A 23,501-nucleotide genomic window follows, 5' to 3' on the forward strand; every position below is an offset into this window, starting at 1 on the left:
TGTTTGTGACCGTTTTCCAAACACGATTGGCAATTCCGATTAATCTTATTTGAAACGTGCCGGATTAGAAATCATTAGCGAAGTGTCGGGGCCGTCATTAATGTTACGGAAGGATCACAACACAATCATTGCGCCGCTGGCGTCGCGCGTTTGGGTGTATAATCTGCACAGCAGGGAGATTATAGGGGCATATGGCATTTCGGGAGTGTGGAGAAATTGTCGTTCGATTTCAGCACACTCGTTTACGCTTACAACGCTTACAAAGCCATGTCTTGTGTTAGGTGCGTGGCATACAGGTGAATTTGGTACAACTAATGAAAAGCTCCGGCGTGAACGATAATGGGATTTTCACAACAGCTGTTTGTACATTCTTATTATTCTTCCATGTTAATCTCGATAACTGATAATAACCACATTTCTCCCTGTCTACTCCAGGTCCTTCCACAAGTCTTTCAAAGAGTATTATTCCATTTCTTCTATTTTAGCTCATGAACAGTGGCGCTTACATGCAACAGTCTTAATATGTATTACTGGCCTCTTTTAATCCCTATCAAGATCCCAGTATTAGTCACTGCTTTTGAGATCTGTAATTTCACCTTTCTATTACCAATATCACTATCCTTTTTGGTAGTCTCAATATCAATCCTTGATTTTTTTCCTATGATTATGATATTATAATGGTATATTTAACTTTAGAGATAGTTCAGAATGTTATGAGGATTTTCCCAGAATAAGATAACTTAACAAGCTGGGTTATATATCTCATGGAAATTCATGTATCTTCTGAAACCTGATATTAAGAAATCTGTTCATTTGGATGTAGTTTTAGCTTTGTTTTAATATGTTCATCATGCACACTCGATCCAACATTACATAACGTTATTGAGCCAATGCGATTTAAAAAAAGGCCCACCGGGACAGTCGAAACCAAACAGTAAATGTTAATATTTGTTTGATTGATTTTAAACATTCACGAGTTCCATTAGAGCTGCTGCTGCACGCTTGAAGCACTCTCACGTGTCTAGACGCGCGTCATTCGACGAAGTTCGCAAAAGCAGCATGGCAACCATTATGCTTCGATTTGGCGACATGCTCTCTTCAAACAGCTATCATATGCAGCCATCGTTTGTCTAGACCAGCGCAAACCCAATCCCTACCCTTCCCCACATCCATCGCATCGCCTTCCCTGTAGGGTCATTCACTTCCTAAATCCGGTAGCCGCTTTTAGCCGCTTCTACTTTTTGCCATCAGCTTCGTGCTGATCACATTTTTCACTTTTTAAGGGACTAGCGCTGAACAATGTTTCGTGGGTTTTTTATCTTTTTCTTCTCCTTTTTTTCCATTTTTTTCCAGGTCGAGTGGTCGGTAGCGACCACCAATCACGAGCTGGTCTACACGCTGCCAAACGGAAGTCTGATTTTTTATCCATTTTCTGCGGACAAATTTCGTCACGAAGTTCACTCCACAGTGTATAGGTAAGTTCATGTGTATATATGAGTGTGTGTGTGTCTGTGTATTCCTTCGTTAGCTTTTCTTAGTTGACAGTTCAGTCCCTGCTCATCACTGCTGCAGATGATAGCTTCACAGCTGGAGATGTGTGTGTGTGTGTTTTACCCCCATTTTCTAACGCTGCACTATTTCGCACGTAGCAGTTTTTTTTGTACCCTTCTTCACCCCTTTTAATTTTTTCACCCTCACAAACAGAGGTTTTAAATGCTGCCCTACCAAGACCGTTACAATCATGTCCTTTCGTTTTGCTTTTCTGCTTGTCCTTCCCGAGCTGGCACGGTCGTTGATTTCTGGGCGCGCTTGTTTGTTCGTTTCTTACGCCCGCAATATGCAAACGTCAGCTGCATACGGCCCCGTGACCATGGCTATGAATATACCGGATAAAAATGGGAGCGCAAGATGATGATGATGATGGTGATGCTATCGCACCAAACCCTCACCAAACCTGCCCACAATGTGAGGTTGAGCGGTGGCCGTGGGTTTGGGCTGGGTTTTTAAAAATGCCGAGCAAAAATTCAACCACCGTCAGTGGAACCAGAATGCACGAGGACCGTCGTTTGTTCGCCCATGTCCGGGTTCCGGACTTAAGCCTGGCCAGTCACAACCCAGAATGGTAGCAAAAAAAAGACGACACGACTCCTTTGCTTCAAAAGAATTCTCCTGTGCGTCACCTGAAAATGACAATTCCTCCAGTAGCACCGCGGGATGAGGAATTTTCCTACTTTGCCCAAACCTCTTCCCCATTTCCTGATCCTGGCCCTACGTGGTGCGTTTATTGCGCGTCCTGTCTGGTCGCATTATCGTTAGCTACGGGGCCGGCATTCCTTTTGGACATTCTTGCACTGCTTAAGGGTTTATGTGCTGTTTCTTCAACTGCTTGCGGTCGCCCAGCACGGCGCTCAAGGCAACGGGCATTCCTTTGTCTGATTTGCCATCATTATCGTCATTTGTTGTGTGTTTTTCTTTCGTGGGAAGCTTTCCTTTTTCTCCCACTCTGTCTCTCTATCTCACTCACTTTGTGCTGTCCAATGTCCGCACCAGGCATGGATAATATATTTCCCCTTTCGTCCCTGCCCCTCCTTGCTGCCACCAGCTGGAGCGAAGGTAGCTGTGCGAGATTTTAGGGAAAAGCCAACGATTTACGAGCCGCACATAAATACAGGCGCTTGTAGGCAAGCTTCAGAATGGGATTGAAGAAGCGCGCACGCTGCCGTACCGGCCCGGCGGCACACGGTTGTAAATTGTTGAACGGCGAACGGGCGACCGAAAGTACTAGAGGCGTTGTAAAACTTTGCTAATGGTAATGTCAGCAAGTGTGCGTGATGCTAAGCTTGTCGAAGTTATGACTGGAATGGAGCTCCGGGAAAAGTACAAGAATTTGTGAGTGCATTTTGGGACATAATTTTCCGCTTTTGTGCGTTGTTTGTTGTTTCTGTAGCGTCAGCGTATAAAACATTTCACATCTATCAAGTGAAATACATCGCGCCATTGCCGAAAGCGGTGAAGAATGCTATTAGATGGCATTAGTGGCACTTTTAAAGTAATTTTCGGTTGCAGAACTGGTACGGAAAGAAGCTGAATTTTTTTTGTATTAGCAAAGAGCCCTTCAAGGTATTGTTAAACTGCTAAAGGAATGCAATGCAATGATTTATTGAAAATGTACTATAAATGTAGCTAAATACTTGATTAATTACATGGCAAAAGAAGTATAATTTATGTGGAATGCTATTCAGCCTATACTGCTATACTACTTCAACCTGTGTTTTTTTTTCTTTCGTTGCCGATTCAGCTGAAAATGAATCCATTATGTGCTTACAATACAAATGGTAGCCATTTATGCTTACCAACTCCTCAAACTGCAGTTTAATAAGCTCCGACATGATCAAAATAGACCTACTGAGCGCTCTTACGACGCCGATAATCCCTAGTTATAAAATGTATTCTTATTATCTCTCTTCTTGAGCGTACAAAAACTTGTACCACTTCAGGGAGCAGCCAAAGAACAGGAACAGACGTCTTTGTTTGATCCGTGATTACAAAAAAAAACATGCGAACAGAATGAAGGCGAAAATGCGTTTTCCAACTTTTCCAAACATCCCAACGCTGGTGTTGGCCTAACTTTAAGAAGCTGCTCCCCTTCCCCCTCCCTGGAAGAGATTTTAATTAAAATCGACCCGATAATTTATCGCGCTACGTGGTGTTATCTTTCGCTTCGGCCAAAATCTCAAAACGCCTAGATGTAGGCAATGCGCCTCATCCAGAGACGTTCCTTTTGAGCGTTTTCTGTCGTTTCACTAACTTGGCAAGGAATGTAATAAACAATTTTGCACTTGAATATTACACCCCACACATAGGAAGGGGCGTGTTTTTCAACGTTGCCATGTATTTTAAAGTGTCTGCAACATTCATGAATAGAAGAACGATTGCTAATCGGTAGAGCGTACCAAACACACCTTTCGTAAGTTTACGCTAGCCCTATCCAGACAGGTATTGTTTAAGAATCATCCTTGCCATCCTTCAATAAGTTTTTACAATGCTCGTGCGCTTGTTAGGCAGAAATAAGGGTGTACTTGTACTGAAAGCTCTCGCCCCTCCATCCTGTACTCTGTTATTTCCCTTCCACGCTACTACGCTGAAGCCGCAATGACCGACCGCACAACTAAGAAATCGTAGAGAAAATTATGCTTCCATCCTTTGCGCTGCGGTTACGACCGCACTGATCAAAGGAAAAACGCTGCAAAATGGTTACCTATCTCGTGCCGCAGCCTGACCCGCTCGTTGTGCTTCGTTGCGCCCGGGGATGCTTTAAAGTTTTTAATTAAATTCCATCCGATCCGATAACTGATTGTACTTTTGTAGTTTTACACCGTGGTTTGCCAAGGTTTGTATCGTGTTCTTTTCTTTTTTATCTTTTTTGTTCTATGGTATAAATTTTCCACTTCACCGTAGAAGTGAGCTGTGGTTTTTCCTGGTTTGACCTGCTTTGAAGAGTAAATCATGCTAAGGTTGTGTTTCTTTTTCCACTTTCTTTCAGATGTAAATTAAAAAACTTAGTCGGCACTATCTTAAGCCGGGAGGTGCACGTCAAAGGAGGTGAGTAATGGCACGACAGAGAATGCAGGATGATGATTGCGAGAAACTGGACTGAAGCGACTGAACGATTTATTTGTTAATTTTATTCAAATATCAATCACTCATGATGAATCTGTTTAAACATTTTCCATGCCATTCACTTTTAAAAAAAGCTCATTCGAAGCTTTTCCCAAGGACTTTAACAAAGAGGAAAACAAGCAAACTTTCCATCCCACAGCAAATATCATTGACAGTGTTTTGCCTCCCACTTGAGTCCACTTTCTGACAGATTTTCCCAGTGGGCTTTCGCTCACAGTTGATGGGCGATTTTTCTCCCACTTTTTTCCTTCTATCGTTACAATCCCACCATGCTGGGAGTTACTTCTGACAAAGTTTTACCTAATTAAGGGACGGCTTCATTAGCGCGGTTGAGTCGAAACCACCGTTGGCAAACACTTTTTTTCCCATTCGCCCTCATTCGTTTTCGTTCGCTTTGTGGTGGCAACGCTCTCGAAAGGGAATATTTTTGCTTTTACTTTTGCGAGCGTTTGTGAGAACAGTTATCCGTTGTTTTTTTTGCTTTTTATTTGTTGGTTAGCTTCCGTTGACTGCGACAAAAACCGGTGTCAATGAACACGTACATTGCGTACAATTTGCCCAACTGGTGGAGCTGATGAATTATTAAGCAAAGTTTGTTAGCAAGTGCTCAAGTATCACCAGAAGCTGGGAGTTTTGATGGAACAGCAAAACGCACACGTTCGCCGCGTTTACGGAAGCGTTTACGTCCTATTCGGCATAATCGTAGCCGAACCCTCTTCAAACTGTCCGGATGGCTGAAAACAACTCCACCGAGCGCTGCTGGTAGCGTATGCTAATTGGGATGAAAATTTGTGTGACGAGTTGAGTCGTTGAGTGTGTAGCTTTTGAAAGTTTTGCTACAGCTGGATGGATAGAGTGAGTGACGTGCAAATAGAAATAGGGGGAAAAAACAAAAGCACTAAAGTTTGTTTGTAGCTTTTCAAAACTTTTAGTTCCATTTACATGCTAGCAATTTTGAAGTGGCATAAACAGAGGGAATTTGGAACTAAAATGTTCAAAATGTATAGTTTGGCGCATGATTTACTGTCACTTATTTTACTGGTGAAACATTAACCAACCCGTAACGAGCTGTGGGATACAAATTGCATACATTTAGGCGTTTTTACATGTTTAAATTCTAAGAATTCATCTATGTTATACAAACTGCATACTTTTAGGCGTTTTAAATAATTTTTAGCCTTATGTGTCCACTATGTTATGCAAATTACATATATTCGGGCGTTTTTTTAACTTTCGTCATTTATTTGCCATTTGGCTATGACGATGGCTTGTACTGATGTTACAGAGCATCTTCAAAGCAAGTTCATTATTTACAACCTATCTGATTGCCATTGAAGAAATAAAGAAAGCAAACAACATCTTTAACAGATCGTTTATCCATCGTCAACTACCGCAAACTAAATACACAAAATAAATACGCATTACGCCAAGCACTTTCGCCAGCATTGCATTAGCGGTGCAACTCCATCGTACGCCACGTTGAAAGTTTTGCCATTCCGACCAACAAAGCACGAAAAGAAACGCAGGAAAGCAACAAAAAACCTGATGTAATCCGCAAACACCAGCACCAGCAGCATCAGTCTCGAACCGCTTTAGCGGCAGTGCTTCCGTTGCAAAGTTGTATTACCGCCCAGCCCGAATACCGATTGCGGCCAATCCTTTTCTATCAGTTGCTTATTTAATTATCGTAAGCAGTGTTCCACACCGGGCAGGAAGGAAAGGACAAACTTTTGTGCTTCAGCCAATCCCCACAAAACACCCGTATTCAGAGGGCTGTTACTGTTTCGGGTTCGGGAAAAAAGATTGCAAAAGAAACAATCCCACGGTGCTGAATAATTCACGAGCGAGTGCACGGGTAAGCGCGAAACGGGAAGCGATGAATGAACATTGCTATTCCAGCGACGGTTTGCAGTTTCCAAAGAGAGATAGAGCGAGCGAGTGGTAAAAACAGTAGCACGAGCAGCGCGGAGCTTACGATACGCGTATTTTGAAGTGATAATAAGTACCAGTTTGCGTCTCGACCATTATTGCGTAAGCTGTCCATTCATTCGCTTCGTTCAAGGGGTCATTCATAGCAAACAACAACGGTGGAATTATGGGTTGAGATAAAATGGTGAGATGGTTTTAGATAAAGCTAGTCCACATTGGGAAATAAAGCATCTACGGACAAAATGGATCCTTACCTTCTGTTATATCGTCTTTCACGCAATGACTCTTAAAATAGAAAGCCGTCGCTCATGTGTGTGAAAATAATTGCACACCTCACAGTCATTTATACAGCATGACGTCTTTTCACTGTAAAAAAAAGGATCGTTCCCACCCACACCTTGGCAAGCTTAGCTGTTCTTTCGAACCATTCACAGCCCTTTCCGATTATTGTAATTGCTGTTCATTATGCGCACTCCTTTCATTTCAACCTGGTTTCCTGGAGCCGACCGTCGGTTTGGTTAAGTAGAGCGAAAGCGCAGGAAACCGTCCGCTAGCTGTACCAACCGTGCGATCGCCTTTCTGTTCAGCAAACATTTTCTATTCTCCTGAGATGAGCCTTGCTCTAGAAATTAAAAAAAGCACGTGACAATGATGAGAAATAGCTGTGTAGAACCGTTTGCGTCGTTTTTGCCCTCTGCTATTTCAATACACATACGTTGGTTATGCATTGCAGCTATGGGCGTCTCTCGTAGCACAAAAGGTACGCCTAGTGTAGGTGAGAAAATGGACAAGTGCCATTTCCACTCGGGTGGTCACTTTTTAATAGCGGTAGAGACGCTTTCGAAGATGAAAAGAAATGGCAAAAAGGCACAAAAGCTGCCCTGTGGGAGGGAAGAAATATTCACTTGCTCAAACACCATTTTATCCACATTGTTTTGTCGCCAAAAGCTTTGTCAATGTGCATTAAAATGTCAGGTTCGCCCACCTATTTCTAGTAAATTGTTTTAGTCCCACAGCGCCACAGTAATTACTTTACACGACTCTGATTTGTCGTGTGCCTTTTCGGCCCGTCAAGATGTGTAATGTAATGGAAAACGTCAGCCTAATCTTCGGAGGAGAAAGATTAGTTTGAAACGTTGAAGCAAAGCACCTTTTTGCTGCATACTTAGAAAGTGCTGCTGTTGCTTTCATTAAACGCCAGCGAAAAGAAACAAAACTCGCAAAGCGGATCCGCTTAAGCAGAAGAAACTGTCACACTTTCTGTCCCCATCCGGGCCTAAAATGTGGTTCATTTGGCAAGTGTCTTAACGTTTGTTATTACCTTTTTTGTTGTTGTTTCTCGCTTCATTCTCTCCCGCGCAAAAGCTCAAACAAACCTAAAACAACAGGCCGTTTGTGGGTGACGCCGGTATGGCAAGCAAAGCAAGGCAGGGGGCAATTCGTTTTCACGAGCAAACACAATTTAGTTCTTATCGGGAACGCGCACCGCTGCCGAAAAGCGCTGCCGTGTCTAACGAGCCGTCTGAGGTTTTATGTTGAGCTGTTTTGCTGCTTTGAGAGACATGAGTGGAGTGTGCCGGCGCTGAAAACACTAGAAAATGCTACCCAATTTTTTGTTTGGCACCCACCACCCCATAAGCCATTGCCGTCGTCACACTACATACGGACGCATCGGGCCCCCAGGTTTGGGGTGGATTGATAGGCTTCCATTAGGGTTAATGGTGATAGTAACGGGCCCAGATGGATGCCGGATTATGTAACGAGCTGTCTAATGGTTTGATGCTGGCCACCGGGACAAAGGTGAACACACGCACACACGCACACAGACAGGCAGACAGGATTGTGTTACAGCGGAGAGGGTTGAGTTGCACGCGGCTGAACTTGAAACAAGTGAAGATAGTTGAATTCCTTGTTTTACGGTGTATTGATTTTTCTCGCCTCTCGACTTCCTGATGTTTTGGCGAAATGGGTCGTATAAAGAGCATTAAGAAAGAAATGAAAGGTAAAGGCTTGTCTTGCGTTGCGCAGATGGTAGAAGGTAAAGTACCATTTGACCGGAAAAAGCGTACAGAGTGCGTTTAATTATCGTTACAGCAAATGAGCGTGTGTTTCGTACACGGGGTGGTTGGGCTTTGTTGGTCGTAGTTTTTTGTTTGTATCACCCGTTCATTCAACCTTTCACCATCACGATATGTGCTTGAGGTAGTTACAATGTGTGAAAAGATAATCATTAGTCCAACCGAAGTTAAGCCATTAGTATTGAGTGTTGTGATTCGTTTTGTTGGCTTTGACGATTTCCGACCTAATGGCGATAGGCGTAGTGTGATTGGTGTTTGTACTCCTTGTAGTTAAATTAGGCGCAAGCTGTTTCAACTTGATGCTTCAATATGTTATCAACTCTTTCTTTTATAACTTATTCGGTGCCTCAACCACTTTGGGTTCATGGTCAGCCTACGCTCGATTATTTTCTATTTTACTGCTTGGGTTGTTTCTTTGCATGTGCATATGATAGCCAACACTCTGGAACTAGGAGAGCTTTGTTTCTTTGCGCGAGAACCCTCTGCAGTGATATCGCACGTAGTTATTATAGCTCCTTCTCAATTGTCACTCAACACATACGGTGCCAAAGGTTCTTCTAAGCATCTTCATCTCGAACTCTGCGTAGTAGATTTCATCACATTTGGAGTCAGAGTCTATGTCTCAGATGTATATGAGTGAACTGGTACTAAAAAGGTACGATAGAGCCTCAGCTTTCACCACCGCGACCAGTTCTTTAGGGTGAATGATGGCTCTTTATAGGCTATACAAAGATCGATTGGTAGCTAGCATTCTCACTCTGACCTTTGACCCGACATATGTGAAAGCTTGGACAACTTCAAAAGAGCATTCAGCTATTGGTATGTCATCCAAAACGAAGGTCTGGATTTGTTTGAAGTGCCGCTGTTGGTGTCTTCCAGTCTTTGCCTCGTTTATCAGAAATCCAAAGATTTCTCTCATTTGGTCCGTCGTTTGGTAGGCTTCAGCTACAAGGGAGGCTGTAGACCAACGATGCCTATGAATTCAGTATGAGATCAAAAAGCCAGAAGGCATCCAGTACTATTCCTAAATATTTTTATATGATTTTTCTTAAGGATATAAATCGTCATTTCAGGTGGTTCTTTCGAAATCTGGATCTTTAGAAAAAAATAATTCACAGAACTCAACCTACTTTCTCTACACGGTTGTTAAGTTTATTCAACATTTTATCGTGGTTTGAGCCGGATGATCTGAAAGCTGAATCAACTCCTAAAGAAAAAGTTTCTCTCTCCAAACTCCTTTCCCTTTTGGGATGTAAATATGTCTAAAAAGAAGAATTGTAGATAACACGCTACTTTTCGGGACAGACCGATCAGTGGACTTAATGCACTGCAAACAAACCAAAACCTCAAGGTCATCAGCAATCCCCAGTTCAGCTACAAAGCTCCTTTTTCCGTCCAAAATTGATAAACAAAACGATAAAAATACTGCCGTCACGGTTCCGGCCGTGTGGGATTTGTTGTTTTCCACTTTAATCAAAATCCCTTCCCATCGTCTAGAGCAGCTAGCAATGATCCCTGTTTTGGCATCCCACAAACGCACCGAAGCAAAAGAATCTTTTCATCTGCTTCCTTCCCGAAGTGTTCATTTTTTGTTTATTTTGTTGGTTTGTTTGTGCGCTTTCCCGACTGCCAGTGCCTGTATGCGTGGAGTTAATTTCAACTCGCATCAAATCGCCTGCCCCACATGAGCAACGGGGCTAGTGAAAAGTGGTGGGAAAATGGACTTTCCCGCTTAGCCTGCTTCCCTACACTCACTGCATCCCTTCCATGTGCTCTCCATGTGCAGTGAATTTCGATGGCCCGATTCGCCCGTAGCGAAACTTTAAGCTACGTGAAACTTTACCATCATCATTGCGATGCCTTACACTTACACCACTGCGAGTGTATTGGGTGGCTGTACATGGATGTATATTTGTTGCCGTATCTGCTCCCGCACCTTTCACTGCCACATCTTTTTCGTATCCAGTCTCCGTCGAAACCAACACACCAACGACCACCCATACACACAAACGCCGACTTGGAAGTCGGAACGTGTAGCGATTTTTTATGATAACATTGCACCATAAATTATGCCTTTTTATGTGTTTATTATGGTTTACGTACTTTTAAAAGCATCGCATCGTGAAAGTGTCTGTATATGTATGTGCTTGTGCCCTGTGGAGCTTCTTACTGCTTCCGTCGGACTGGGGGAGAAAAACGGAACAAAAGGGAAGGAAAAATTACACCACGGATAAAATAAACCCAACAGCCCCGCACGACAAAAGGCGAAGTTAAACACTAACTCCCAAACAGCAGTGAACCGAGCCAGTCCGTGCTCGATGCCGCTAGCGGAAGGCCGTACCTTTCCCCTCGCCGGTCTCGGATGCTGGGCACCGACAACACAAACAACAAACTGGCCGTATAATGGTGCGCACTAAAGTCAAGTTGACGAGTCAAGGCGAAGATGATACAAAATGGGCTTTTCCGCGCTCTCCCCCGCGCGAGCTTGCTTATCGTCCGGTTAGTTGTCGGGAGCTTTCGATTTAGTGCCGTTCACTGTTCTCGCCACCCGGGCCCGGGCGGAAGAAAAGTCCGATGCAGTTGCCGGTCCGATAAAAAATGGCGTTTAAAACGGCAGCAAAGCCTCCCTCGGCCGGGACGCGGTTCACTTTCGTTCGTCGGGATTGACTTTTATTGTGAAAGTTCTGAACGAGCGCCAGCTAAGCGAGCTCGTCGTTGTTGTCGTCGTCGTATTGACTGCGAGTGGCCAAATGGGCACGGAACAAGAAGTTACCGGTACCGGGCATGACTTATTTCTCCCGCGTCATCTCGGCCCTAGCTGACTGGGCAAACAACGGACAAAAAGCTGAAGTGTATTTTGGGCAGCACATTTCGGGAAATCGTGGGACGATATCCGAACGGTTGGAGTGATGCATAAAAGCACAAACCATCGTGACACAGCGCGTTGGACACCCCTGGCGTTAGGTCACGAAATTTCTGACTCAATGATGAGTGTGTGCGTGAGGAGAGGAGGCGTTTTGGTGGAGGCGGAAAGCTTTTAAAAATTTTACACTCGAATTTCTTCCGCCGGCAAAAGATTATTGCTTTATCTCTTTTTAGTGTTAGTGCTTTGGGGGAAAGTGTGACTGGATGGAAATGGATGGCACGAGATTACGAGCTGCACTTTGGGAATTTGCTATTACAACATAAAGCCTTACCGCTTTTTATGCCTGGCCTGGCCTGTCATCAAGCGGAATTATGCAAATGATAAGGAAGTTTACAAATTACACTCGCACTCTTCCAAAGTGACAAATTGAGGCGCGGGTAAACTCATTCCGCCCGGAAGCGGATAAGGATGTGTGCAGGATCTTCACATTTCGAGCATTTTTCCCAGTGTTGTTCAGTGAAGTGTAAAAGGGACCACATGGCATGCGATTTTAATCGAATTTTATTAATTCCATCCCGTGCCGGAATGGGATTGATATTTTTTTAATCTCGTTACTCGCTCACGTAACCAATCAAATCGACACTCGACGGGCCCTTTGATCGTGCATCCCGTGTGATGATGGTGGCGATACTGCTGCTTCCCATATGATACCTCATTTATTTTCCAATCACTGCACCAATTTCGTGCCCTTTCCTAGTGGCCCCTCCCACCCCGTGCCGGGTTCTCTTGTCTATTGGATTTTCGAGCAGGAGAGCAGCAGCACGCCTGTCTAGATTTATCATTTCACGGTTCTGTCAAAAGTCATCATCGTTTATTTGTTGCCGTAATAAAGTAGACGCACGACGGCCATCCTTAGCGCAGCCACCGCTTCCACACAGTGCGCCGTTTGAAGCGTGACACTTGTTTTTGCTATAAAAATTGCACATTTATAAGTACACACGTTGGAGTCGGGTTTTTTTTTTTTTTGCTCTGCCCGGGAGTGAAATGGAAAACCCAGAAAAAAAATAAAAGAAGCATATGGGACTCTTGCCCGAAAACGAATATGTGTTTGCTCCCGCTTAGGAAGATGGGAAATAAAATTGACGACACGGGGTTATAAAAACAGACGAAGAAACATCCACAGTGGGGTTGAGGTTGAAGTGTGTCACAAATAAAACACGTACTTACGCGCAACCGAGAGACGCAAACGTTGGGCTCCCGTTGACCTCTCGGTACGTTCTAACGCATCAAGCGGAGTATGGGTTCTGAGAGGTAGCTGTGGTCCGGTCGATGGTGACGATCGCGTCGTAACGTTTGATACCGTCAGCAAATAAAGCTTGCGATAAAACAAGTCGGGCGGAGCGTTACTGTCTAAGGAGTGGGGAGTTTCCGAACGTGTCAAACGATGGTGAACGGTGATGTAGAAACGGTTGGTGCAAAGGTTTTAAGATGTCTCGACCTGATTTCAACTGTACTCTAATGTACTTACGGCATTGTTGGCAAAAGCTTAGACTCAAATCGAATCAAAATAGATTAAAAAAATTGAATGATCGAAACAGCACGCCATAAAGGACATAATAGGATTTTCTCTTCTCATACACTCTAGACAGTGAATTTACTACACGTTTGAAGCAAATCCTATTTTGATGTTCAGGGTGAAAATTAACGAGATTTAATTCAGTTAAAATGCGTTTACTTTAATACTGCGCTCTTTGCAATTCCTGATTTAAGCTACATTCAGCAGGTTTCTAGCAGCAAGTTTTATAGCATTATATAGAATTAGAATGTTGTTGTTGGAATAGTTTAGAGAGGCTTTGTCTCCTACGGAGTATTAGAATGTTTAAACATCATCAAGACAATTTATTGCATATATTGCGGCGCACAATTTCTGTGAAGTATTTTAAGCCAGAAAATCTTACAAATTGCATAACTTCAGGCGTTAAACAGTAATGAACTGAGGTAGTTATACCATTGAGCCAAAAAAAGCATTAATTTTGAAGCTCACCACCGATCAGATGGTTTGGCGTGCACTCTAAGGTACACATTACAGGAACCTGTACATTGTAGACATTTTAGTTAAATTGTATCTTGCTTGCCATTCATTACACCATAATTCAGCTCCAAAAAAAAAACACACACACACTCATAGGGGAAAAGAGGCGACTGTTTACATCACTGACCGAATGATGATTTGATTCCCAAATCCTTCCGCTACGAGTTTTCTGATTGACTGCGTGCTGCCCATTTGCCATTCTCATTTGCCTTTCCAGCTCACCGCGCAAGGGTAACCCCGGCCGGTGCACGTGACACCGGACCAAGATCATTGAAAAATCAACCAACACAGCAAGGGCAGGCACGATCTAGATCTACGTTGGTCATCGTACCGAAAACCGAATGTACACCTTGAATATGGAGAAAGCAAACAAAACCTTGCAAACTCCGGAAGATATCAACTCTGGCAACTTTTCCCTCATCAACGTGAGCTCCACTTCTCCCGGGCGTTTGGTGCTTTATGTCCTCCACCCTCCTGAACACAGCCTTGTGATCCTGCCTTGATTGCTTCGGCCATGATTTTGGGCGTACCGGCGCGACCGTTCAAGGGAAAGCCTACAAACGTCGTTTGCCTGGGTCGTTGCCGGGTTGGCGGAGATTTTCTTCTTCCTTCGCTGCCTTTCTCCTCCTTCCTTACTCCGCCTGACAGCGAACTTGAGGAATATCAAACGCGACGCAGCAATCGGACAGGGCACGTTTGTTGAAATAACGAATTTAGCAACGGACACGTTTCGCCTCCATGTGAAATGCTTGCTTTTGGGGTGAAGGGACCGGAACATCAAGGTTGATGTTTGGGGTCGCTGTGCCTGTGTGTTTATGGGGTGGAAAATAAAAACATGCAACTAGAAAGCGGCAACATTCATGGAGGCGGTTTTTTCTCTCGTGCGGCAAGTTTTACGACGCTCTGCCGCGTTTGACCAACGCGTGATCTCGTTGCCTTGGTGCGAAAAGTTGATAGAATGTGATAGTCAGTGCGAAGATAAATGGGGTGTTAAAGCAAAGGTTTTACTTCAGCATAATGTGGCACGCAAAATCTTACTAAATTGGGGGATCAAACATGGCAAACAACGCACTGGGATGGATTGTTTCTTGCCCAGCAAGATGGAGAAAGTTGTCTTTAATTATTATTGTTTTTGTTACTCTTGCGAATGAAATTTCAGCAATTTGTTTAAAATTGAAAAAGGCTATCGTTTTGCATTCTCTTCCGCTTTTCTGAACGTTCTGAAAACTGCTCGAAAACTGCTCGAATTAAGTTCAGTAAAATCTAGTAAATGGTAAATTTTAATCATTCTCTTTCAATAGTTTCATTTGAAGTAAAATCCAACAATAAAAAGGATTCACTTAAAATGCTCTGAATCAAATGATTGCACCATGCTGTCTTCTCATGTACTACCACAACCATTCAAACAGCACCTCCCAACCCATCTAATCGGCAACAAATCATTACGATTTGACGCTGCAATGAGCCTGATTGCTGACAATATGCTCTTCAAACGATATTACACCCGGGGCGAAGCGTTCTTCCACTCCGCCATCTATCAGTATAACATACAGCTTAAAAAAATAATCACTTCCTCTAGAGCTCGACAAGCGAGCAGAACCCATTCCCACGACATCGCACCACGATGCAGCATTTTGACAAGTTTGAAATGGTCCAATTTCTGGCGGGCCCGACCGGTGGCAAAGAATCACCGGGCGTAATATTTGTTTCTTCTTTTTTCGGGACTTTCCCTTTTTTCCATCACTTTTACCACATCCCCTAACGCGTGTGTTCGCTTTTCTTTCGTGAAACGGGCCTCACAAACAGCACAAACACCGGCGCTTTGGATGCTGCAATATGCTAATGGTTCTGTGGCTTGCGCACCGCGTGGGGAGTTATGCTGGGCGGGAAGGTTTTGATGCTCGTGTTTTTTTGCTGCTGCTAGTGCTGCTGCTTCTTCTTGAGCTGTTCGTTTGTCGCTCCCCGGTGGGGTACGCCTGTCAGTGCAAATGACAGCACATATTCCCCTAACGAGGCAGGGCAGGCAGACACACACACACACTGTCGTCGACGTTGACAGTGAAAAACCGTTTCGGCACCATTGCGCCAGCCGAGTCGACTCGATCGTTTGACCAAGCTTGATTTTTTTTTTTGCTATCTCCACCCTCCACTGGAGTGTCACCGAAAGAAACATTCGCATGAAAAGTTGTTGGTGAGAATGAGCTTGAAGAAGCAAAAAAGAGGAAAAAAACGCACAATTGCTCAACGACAACGGTAGCGCTTTTTGGTACAGGCTGAAAGCTACGCTTCCGGAAAATCTGTCTTTCACATTGGCCAAAGTTTGCTGGTAATTTCCAGTCGCTGTAACTGTATGCGTTGCGCTCCGAAGCACAGCACAGTAGAATTTAATTAATTTTCACACAACATTTCCCCCATTCAAGAGTGGGACGAGGCACGCGGCAAAGGCCCGCCTCGAAAGCTCGGCCGGACTGTCAGCGAGCCAATCATTGTCAATTGTAGCCAGGCGCAAGCAATGACTATTTTAAGTTGGGCCCTCACTCCCTTGTCACATTCGGTTGGACAGTGCGTTGGAAAAGCATTCCGAAATCCCATTTTCCACTGTGACACACTCGTAACAGGCGGCGTGTGGGAAAATGGAAATGGTTTTCGATTAGCAAAGCTGAAGGGTCTATTTCAGGCCCGGCTCGTGTACGCTCTTTCTGCGCGACGGCTTACATGTTGCCGATGACTTGCACACACACACACACAAACACGCAGACACACTTTCAACATCATCTTCATTCGAAAAGTCTACTTTTCCTACCACCACCGGAAAAGACACTCGCATTGTCTCTCATTAGCCGGTACAGCAAGAGGGGGCAGGCGCGCGAGCACCGAGCTAGCAAGCCTGGTGTGTGCGGTTTTTGGTCGTAAGCAGTCCAACGACAATGGCCCCACGTGCAACCCGCTACGCCTTGCCCGATCGAAACCCGTGGAAAATGTAGTGGAAAATTGGTGCGCGGTTCGGCACACGTTCAGGCGTGCTTCGTAAAACCGCAGCAAAATTAACTCCGCTTTTTGCTTGTCTTACGCAAGGTTAGATGAGTGTGTGTTGTTTTGCTTGTACTTGTACAAGTGTGCTTCCGCCTGTGTATGTGAACGTCGATTTAGTTCGGGAAGTTTGTTTGTGGAAATACTCGAAGAGGCACTTCACTCTCGACAAACCCACATACATACACGCCAGGTGAGGCACACTTTATGCACTAGAACAGTACAGTTACACCCGGGACGGGGCGATGAAAACGGAACCGTTATCGTTTCTAATTAGCTACAGCGATGAAAGTTTACAATCAGTATTTGCCGTTGAATTGAGAGTGTCTGGCGGCTGGCGCACAGAATGAAGAAGTTCGTAGAAGGTGAACCGTTGAGATGGGGAATAATTAGTGTAAGTTTCTTTAGTTCACACGAAGGCTGAGTCTATCGAATGAAAGACTATGATGATAGACTAAAAACGGTAATGTGATTTGTGGTGAAACGATCTTGAATATCTAATATAAAACTAGCATTTAATTATTGTATTAAATAATTAACGGATGGAGACGCCTGGTCATTTGTAGAAAAATAGGATAGGACATATATAAAATATAGTATAGTATAATACTTTATTTCATCGTTTTGCATCCAGCTCTATTTAAAAATCTTAATTTAATTTTTACCAAACTCTAATTATTGGCCATGTAAAAATGCGTATTTTTTGTAAAACTAATTACATATCAAATATGGAGCCGCATGGTCGTTTCTGTGAAACTCAGCACAGCCTTTTTATTGAGTGCTAGCTATGTTCCCATTTCAAATGCAATTTATTCGTGAAACTTTTCACTTTCAAAAACCAGCTCATGAAAAGACACGCTTTGCAATCATATTATTGCTGAATATTTTCATCCGCAAACACATCTGCTTTCCCAACACAAGCTTTAAAACCATGCACACTAAAACCACGAAAACACTTCCGCCCACCTAATACGCTTACGCAAAACATTCGATACCAGCGATTCGGAGAAGCAAAAGCAATGAGATTATTATTTCACGCTTACTTACCACCTGTGAGAGAGTATAGCGGCGATTATCTTCGATAAAATATGCGCCAATGATACTAGCGGGCGCAAACAAAACTTTTGCCGTGCCATGCGTTACCCGGCGCTCGCTTTCATTACTTCTTTTCCACTTTTATCAGGTTGTGGTTGGATTGAAGTAAAGAAGGGTACAGTTTGGGGGAGGAGGGGAGAACCAAACGGGAACACTTTTCATAAACAAGCATACAATGTAGCCCTTGCAAGCGGCGAGTGTGAAGAGAAGCGTAGTAACCAGTAACCGGCATGGCATTAAAGTTTTCCCCAGAGCGAGAAGTGCTTTCTCCACCACACGCCGTTGTACGCCGTGCATAATTTATTGTCGCGAAATGTTTGATGACTAAATTTTTACGCCCCGTGTGTTTGAGTTTTGGACGAAGAAAAAGGATCAAATAAAAAGCATGGCGCCTGGAAGACATAACAGATCGGCACTCACGGTAAGCTTAATTCACTCCTACGCCACACCTGTGCCTTTGTTTGTGTTAGATTGAAGCTTTGTGTTGTGAGTAAAGCGCCTCGGAAACGATTTACTCGACACAGGGCCGCAGATATTGGGCACGGGCCCGGCTCCGTCGAGAGATAGTGAAATCGTTCTTCTAAATTGAATTTGAGATCAGGTGGCTGTCGAGCGTAGAAACGACCCCCAATCGAGCCCAACCCTCGCTCAAGGTGTGTGTGTGTGTGTTTGTACTCTCAAAACCCCCGAAGGAAAGGTTGCGAGAGTGTAATGAACAACGCAGAATAATGATGACCTTTTTAACCGTCCCACCATGCCACTTTTATCTATCTTTTTACCTTTTCCGGATCGTCCATTTATCTATGGGCTGGGCGTTTCTTTTTTTCATTCTTTCTTTTCACTCGCCCTCTTTTTCCGCCCTTTCAACCACAATCCTGACAAGTGGGACAAGTGTGGGCTTGCCGGGAGCCACCGATTGTAAGTGGGTCCGTGGGGACATTACTTACCTTATGGAGTGGGCAAATGCTGCTGCTACTATTTGTCGACTGGGCGGATGAAAAAACAGCGCCCCAACAGCGACGACGGCCATCAAACGGCCATCACGGTGGCAAATGGAAAAGTGCTCAAGCTAATTATTGCAAATTGCTACAGAGTGGTGGACGATAAATCATGTCACATGCTTTTGAAAACGGTACAAAGCTGTGCAATTGATATAATAACGCAACCATTAAGGGTAGCTAGCAGTGTAGCATTATGGTGCCGGGCGTGTGTATTGCGTCGTTCAGTAAGTCTTTAAAATGCTTTTTCGTTCGTGCTGTTCACGAACATGTCAAGCGGTGACGTCGTGATGGGAGATCTATGTATCTTACGTCCATTACACCGTACAAGCTGCCGCCGGATGACACTACTCACTTGTTGGACAGCAAGATGACGCATCTCTTGCCATGTAGCATAAGGTGCTTTCTCGAGATGTTACCGAGTTCGATAACGTTTGCACTACTCCAAGTAATTAACATCATCTGTGGTGGGTCTTTGTTACTACAAGGTTGACGATGTGGTATCATTTCCTGATCGGAAGGTTTCACTTGACTTGGTTTGTATTTACGTGTGGTATAGCGTTTAAAGATGAAAGTGTCATACAATATTGAACAACAAATGGATAAATGTTATTCGCTGTTTTCATGTGCATTTACGTCGCTAAGTCACTTTAAAATCCGTCCAATTCTGTGTAAGTTTTAATATTTTCGCAACCACTTTTTGTTAAACTTAAAAAAATAATAATACAACTTTCATCTCAACTCAACTCAACTTAGGAAAATTATCTAATTATTAAACGCAACAAATATCATATAGTTGCATAAATAGTTTCTTACTTGCTTAAAATAAAGCTTCTAGACGATGTTTTAAAACTATTAATTTTTAAAATAGTTATACTGGTTTTAACTAACACTCAAATACAAAGGAATAGGCTTCAAAATCACCCAAGAACACTTGAACCAACTCTTGTCTTTACGCCCGCTTGCTGTCGGGTTTTGCTCTACATCGTAGTAAATAACCAACGCACGATTTGTTACAACTTACCAACACCCCAACCGAGCGGAGAAACCAGACACGCCATTCCACCGCCGGGCAATAAACCACACGGCAACCACTCTTCCCTTTGAGCGTGCGTGCGCTGCGTGATGCTTCCCGATACAAGGCCACTCAATCTTAGAACTAATTACAACCATCCCCACAGCCGAACCGCTGTCAAACCGTACCGCACATTCCACTCCCATTGGAAACGCTTGGTTACAAACTTACGGTCGAAGCTACCCTGATTGAAAACGGAGGAGGAAGAAGGGGAGGAAAAACTGGCAGCCAAAGCACATGTAGCTGCGGGCACGTTTTTGTAAGGCAATTAAAATTACGGGCAAACGGGCGGAAATTCGTTTCCAATTTGCGTCGGGGTTTTTCTATTACTACTGCTCGTTACACCTCCTCTGGCGTGTTCGTTGCGTCCGTTCTGCTGCTACTGGTGCAGCTAAAACTATCGCTTAGCCATCGAATCGCAAAGCGTTACGCAAAGCCGTACCAGCGCGCGCTCTGCTCTCGGCTCAACCCCAGCGCCGGAGTACCGTGATGGAAAGCGGAACTAATTAAATGGAAATATTCATAAAATTAATTGCCTCACACACACACACAGTGTGAGAGCGGGAGCAAGAAAGCTAACAGCCTTGCAAGCGGCAAAAGAAGCAACGAACGGACAGCGTCGCTATAGTCTGGGCGTCGCGCTATTCGCGCCTGGAAGAATGCAATTCTACAGTGCAATTTATTGCATCGCTTTGGATCCTTTTGCCGTAGGCGGGTCTTTACGCGCGAAGCCAAGGGCAGCCAAACGCTGGTAGCCGGGGGCACTAACCACCTCCCACCGTCCCGTAGATCCGGTGTTTAATTTGTTATACTGTATTTAAAGTACATTATCCCGCGCACTAAACGGGCATGGAAAGGAAATTTCCAGCAGAATAATGGAACGGGACAGTGGAAACGGGGAATTATTTAGCGCAGCTAGCAGGCGTACGATCGTTGCCAAGGTCGGAGTCTCTTTGAACGTTGCACACGTGGCTGTGTACCCATGTATATGTGTGTGTATGTGGGCTCACGATTTTATTCACCGGATTTAACACGCAAGCCACCGCACCGCAACAGACAACACAGTGCGATTGGATAACGGGACGGATTTCCTTGGCGTAATGAATTCAGCAGCATTCCAGGCCCCGAATGGCATTAAAATGCCGCCGAACGAAAGAGAGACAGAGAGCGATGGAACAATGAGCGGAAAGTTTTGCCGCAACCAAACGAATGGCTGCTGCTTGAGCCATTTCTTTAGCCGTTTTGTTGTCTGTCCCTGTGCCCGTCCGTCCTTAGCGTGCACGAAAAGAATGTTCGATAAAAAGAATTGGACGGCAAAAAAAACCCTGCGCGCCGGAGAACGGGATGCGTTTTCCTGCCAACCACAATCCGATCTTTGCGGTTTCTTTTTTCCCATTCACGTTAGCTTTAGTCGTGCAACAAAAGACGTCCTCCGACTTCTTGCTCACGCTCCATTCTGCAGTCGCATTCGAGCAAGCAAAATGTTACAGAAGAAAATAAAGGATTTTCTGCTCGTGGAGCGCACGCTTGCTTCGGTTCGTTTTTGTTTTCGTTTTTACACACACACATATATACAATGGGTCGGGGTTTTTGTGTTATTCGGTTTCCTTGGCCAACAATAAAATAACCATCGAATGACAGACGATCTGAATTAGTTATTCTCTGCTGGATGGGGGACGGGTTTACCGTTCCGTTCGCTTCCGGGAAGGGTGGTTGAAGCTGCACGACACCGGCTTTGTAACAAAGTGCCTACTGCACAAGGCATTTCGCTGGCTAGCGGGGGGATGGGTAAATGCGTACAATTTTTACTACAATTGGTCTATTTTAAATGGCCACTGCATTAGCGGAACAATTCATAGAGGGCTTCTTAGCAAGAAATGTGTTTATTTTATGAAATTATTCAGTTGTATTATTGTATTTCTTTACTTTAATTGAAATGCTAAATTGAACTCGAGACTACAGTTATTTAAAAAAAAGCATTTATCAAATTGACAGTGCAGGAAAATACAATGCTCGATAGAATAAATTGTGGACAGTTACTCAACATAATTAACATAATACTCAACGTAATACTCATCAACTCAAGACAATCAGTATTAGTGTCATGAAATGCAACAAATAGCATACATTTAGGCGTAGACATATGAAACAATTTTATCCTTTGAAATTCCACAAATTTCTACGCATTGAATTTTGTCGTTCAAATTGCATACATTTAGGCGTTTTAATCTACAAATTATGCGCAAACGAGTTTCAGATGGGATGTGAAGTTATCATAGCTCCTAAAACCGGTTTTGTAACACATTTAATAAGCTTAACGCTGCAAACCGTGTCTTAATTCGTAAGCCTGCAGGTACGATACAGCTTTCGAATACCTTTTTCGCATGGTCTACCAACCATAACACAATGACAGCACTGACCCTCATCTCGTAACGCCTTTGTCTGAAGATTGGCTACAACAACAACAACAAAAGCTCCTTTTTATTATATTTCATTCCACCGAAATCCTGCGGTTGTCTTTCAACCTTCACACACAGGCCCCAAAAATAGTGATATAAATTTCAATTTCGTTTCTTATAAACGCACACGCATCGCGCAACCCTAGCGCAGGGTTGAAAAAATCCTTCCACAAACATTGCCCCCCCCCCCCTATACGCTGTGTCACCGTAAAGCCATAAAATATAATACATTGTATCATATAATTTCGTTAGTAACGCGGTGGAGGCATGGTAGCGAGCCAAAGCATCACGCATTAGGTTGTCATCGTTACAATGCAAGTGTGGTGGCGTTTGTTCTGCATCGGGACCATTGTTCTTCTTGGAAAGGAAAACCTGCGATGATAGCGTTTTTTTTATTACTTATTCTTTTCTTTCCTTAACTCCTTGGTCTACGCACATCGATTGATGTTGATGTTGTGTCACACAGTCCCTTTTGGTCGATCTTTTGGCGTTTGGTTCGGTTCAATGGTGCCGTTGTTTGCGCTATTACCAGCCTGTTCCGGTTCGATGACGATCAATCCGTGCGCGGATAGGTTGCCAAGAAATCAAACCGTTACGGTTTGTCGTCTGCCTGTCGAAAGCGCGCTGGTTACACCGGCGGAGATGCTCTGCTCTCCCACGGGGGGCTTTATGGCGCGACAAGCTAGGCTTCCTGCTGCACATCACAGGGGACGAGATGATACTTTTTTTTTATTATCAACAAAGCATTTCCCCTTACACAGCTTTGAGCTACCCGTGAGGTTTGACTTTTGTATTGCTCGCTGCTGTCGGGGGTTTTCATCCAGCAATTCTTGTGACGCGCGATCCGTTACCTAGACGACAGTCGCCTGTCGATTGCCGGGGAAGTCAGTACCACCACTAACGATGAAAGAATAGTACCAAATCACGGAAAGAGATACTGATGATGAATATTTCACATCACAGCGGCATAGTTTCTCATTCGGCAAGACTATGGCAAAGAGCCATGGCACACCAAAACTACATCCTGGGCAGGAGAGATACCAGCATTTGGATACCAGAAACGAAAGTGGGGAACGATAGCACCACCACCACCAGCACGCCAGATAATTGAAGCGACGAAAAGAATAGGCTCCGGGAGGACATTGCAAACGTGCAAACGAGAAAACCGGAGATACACAAGAAAAAAGCTACCGTCTCCG

General features: G+C 44.1%; 2 protein-coding genes across 10 annotated transcripts in view; one reads left to right on the forward strand and one right to left on the reverse strand.

The window, feature by feature from the left end:
* LOC120947909 (probable beta-hexosaminidase fdl) overlaps positions 1–23,501 on the reverse strand; it is a 359,113-nt gene that overhangs the window by 259,505 nt on the left and 76,107 nt on the right. The window lies entirely within an intron of this gene.
* LOC120950018 (Down syndrome cell adhesion molecule-like protein Dscam2) overlaps positions 1–23,501 on the forward strand; it is a 106,877-nt gene that overhangs the window by 51,218 nt on the left and 32,158 nt on the right. For all 9 annotated transcript variants that reach the window (XM_040367731.2, XM_040367728.2, XM_040367732.2 and 6 more), the window contains exons 4-5: positions 1,354–1,475; positions 4,544–4,602. In XM_040367731.2, the coding sequence (XP_040223665.1) occupies positions 1,354–1,475; positions 4,544–4,602 (181 nt within the window). The remainder of the gene's footprint in view (positions 1–1,353; positions 1,476–4,543; positions 4,603–23,501) is intronic.

Source organism: Anopheles coluzzii, chromosome 2 (assembly GCF_943734685.1).
Source record: "Anopheles coluzzii chromosome 2, AcolN3, whole genome shotgun sequence".
NCBI classification, from domain to species: domain Eukaryota; kingdom Metazoa; phylum Arthropoda; class Insecta; order Diptera; family Culicidae; genus Anopheles; species Anopheles coluzzii.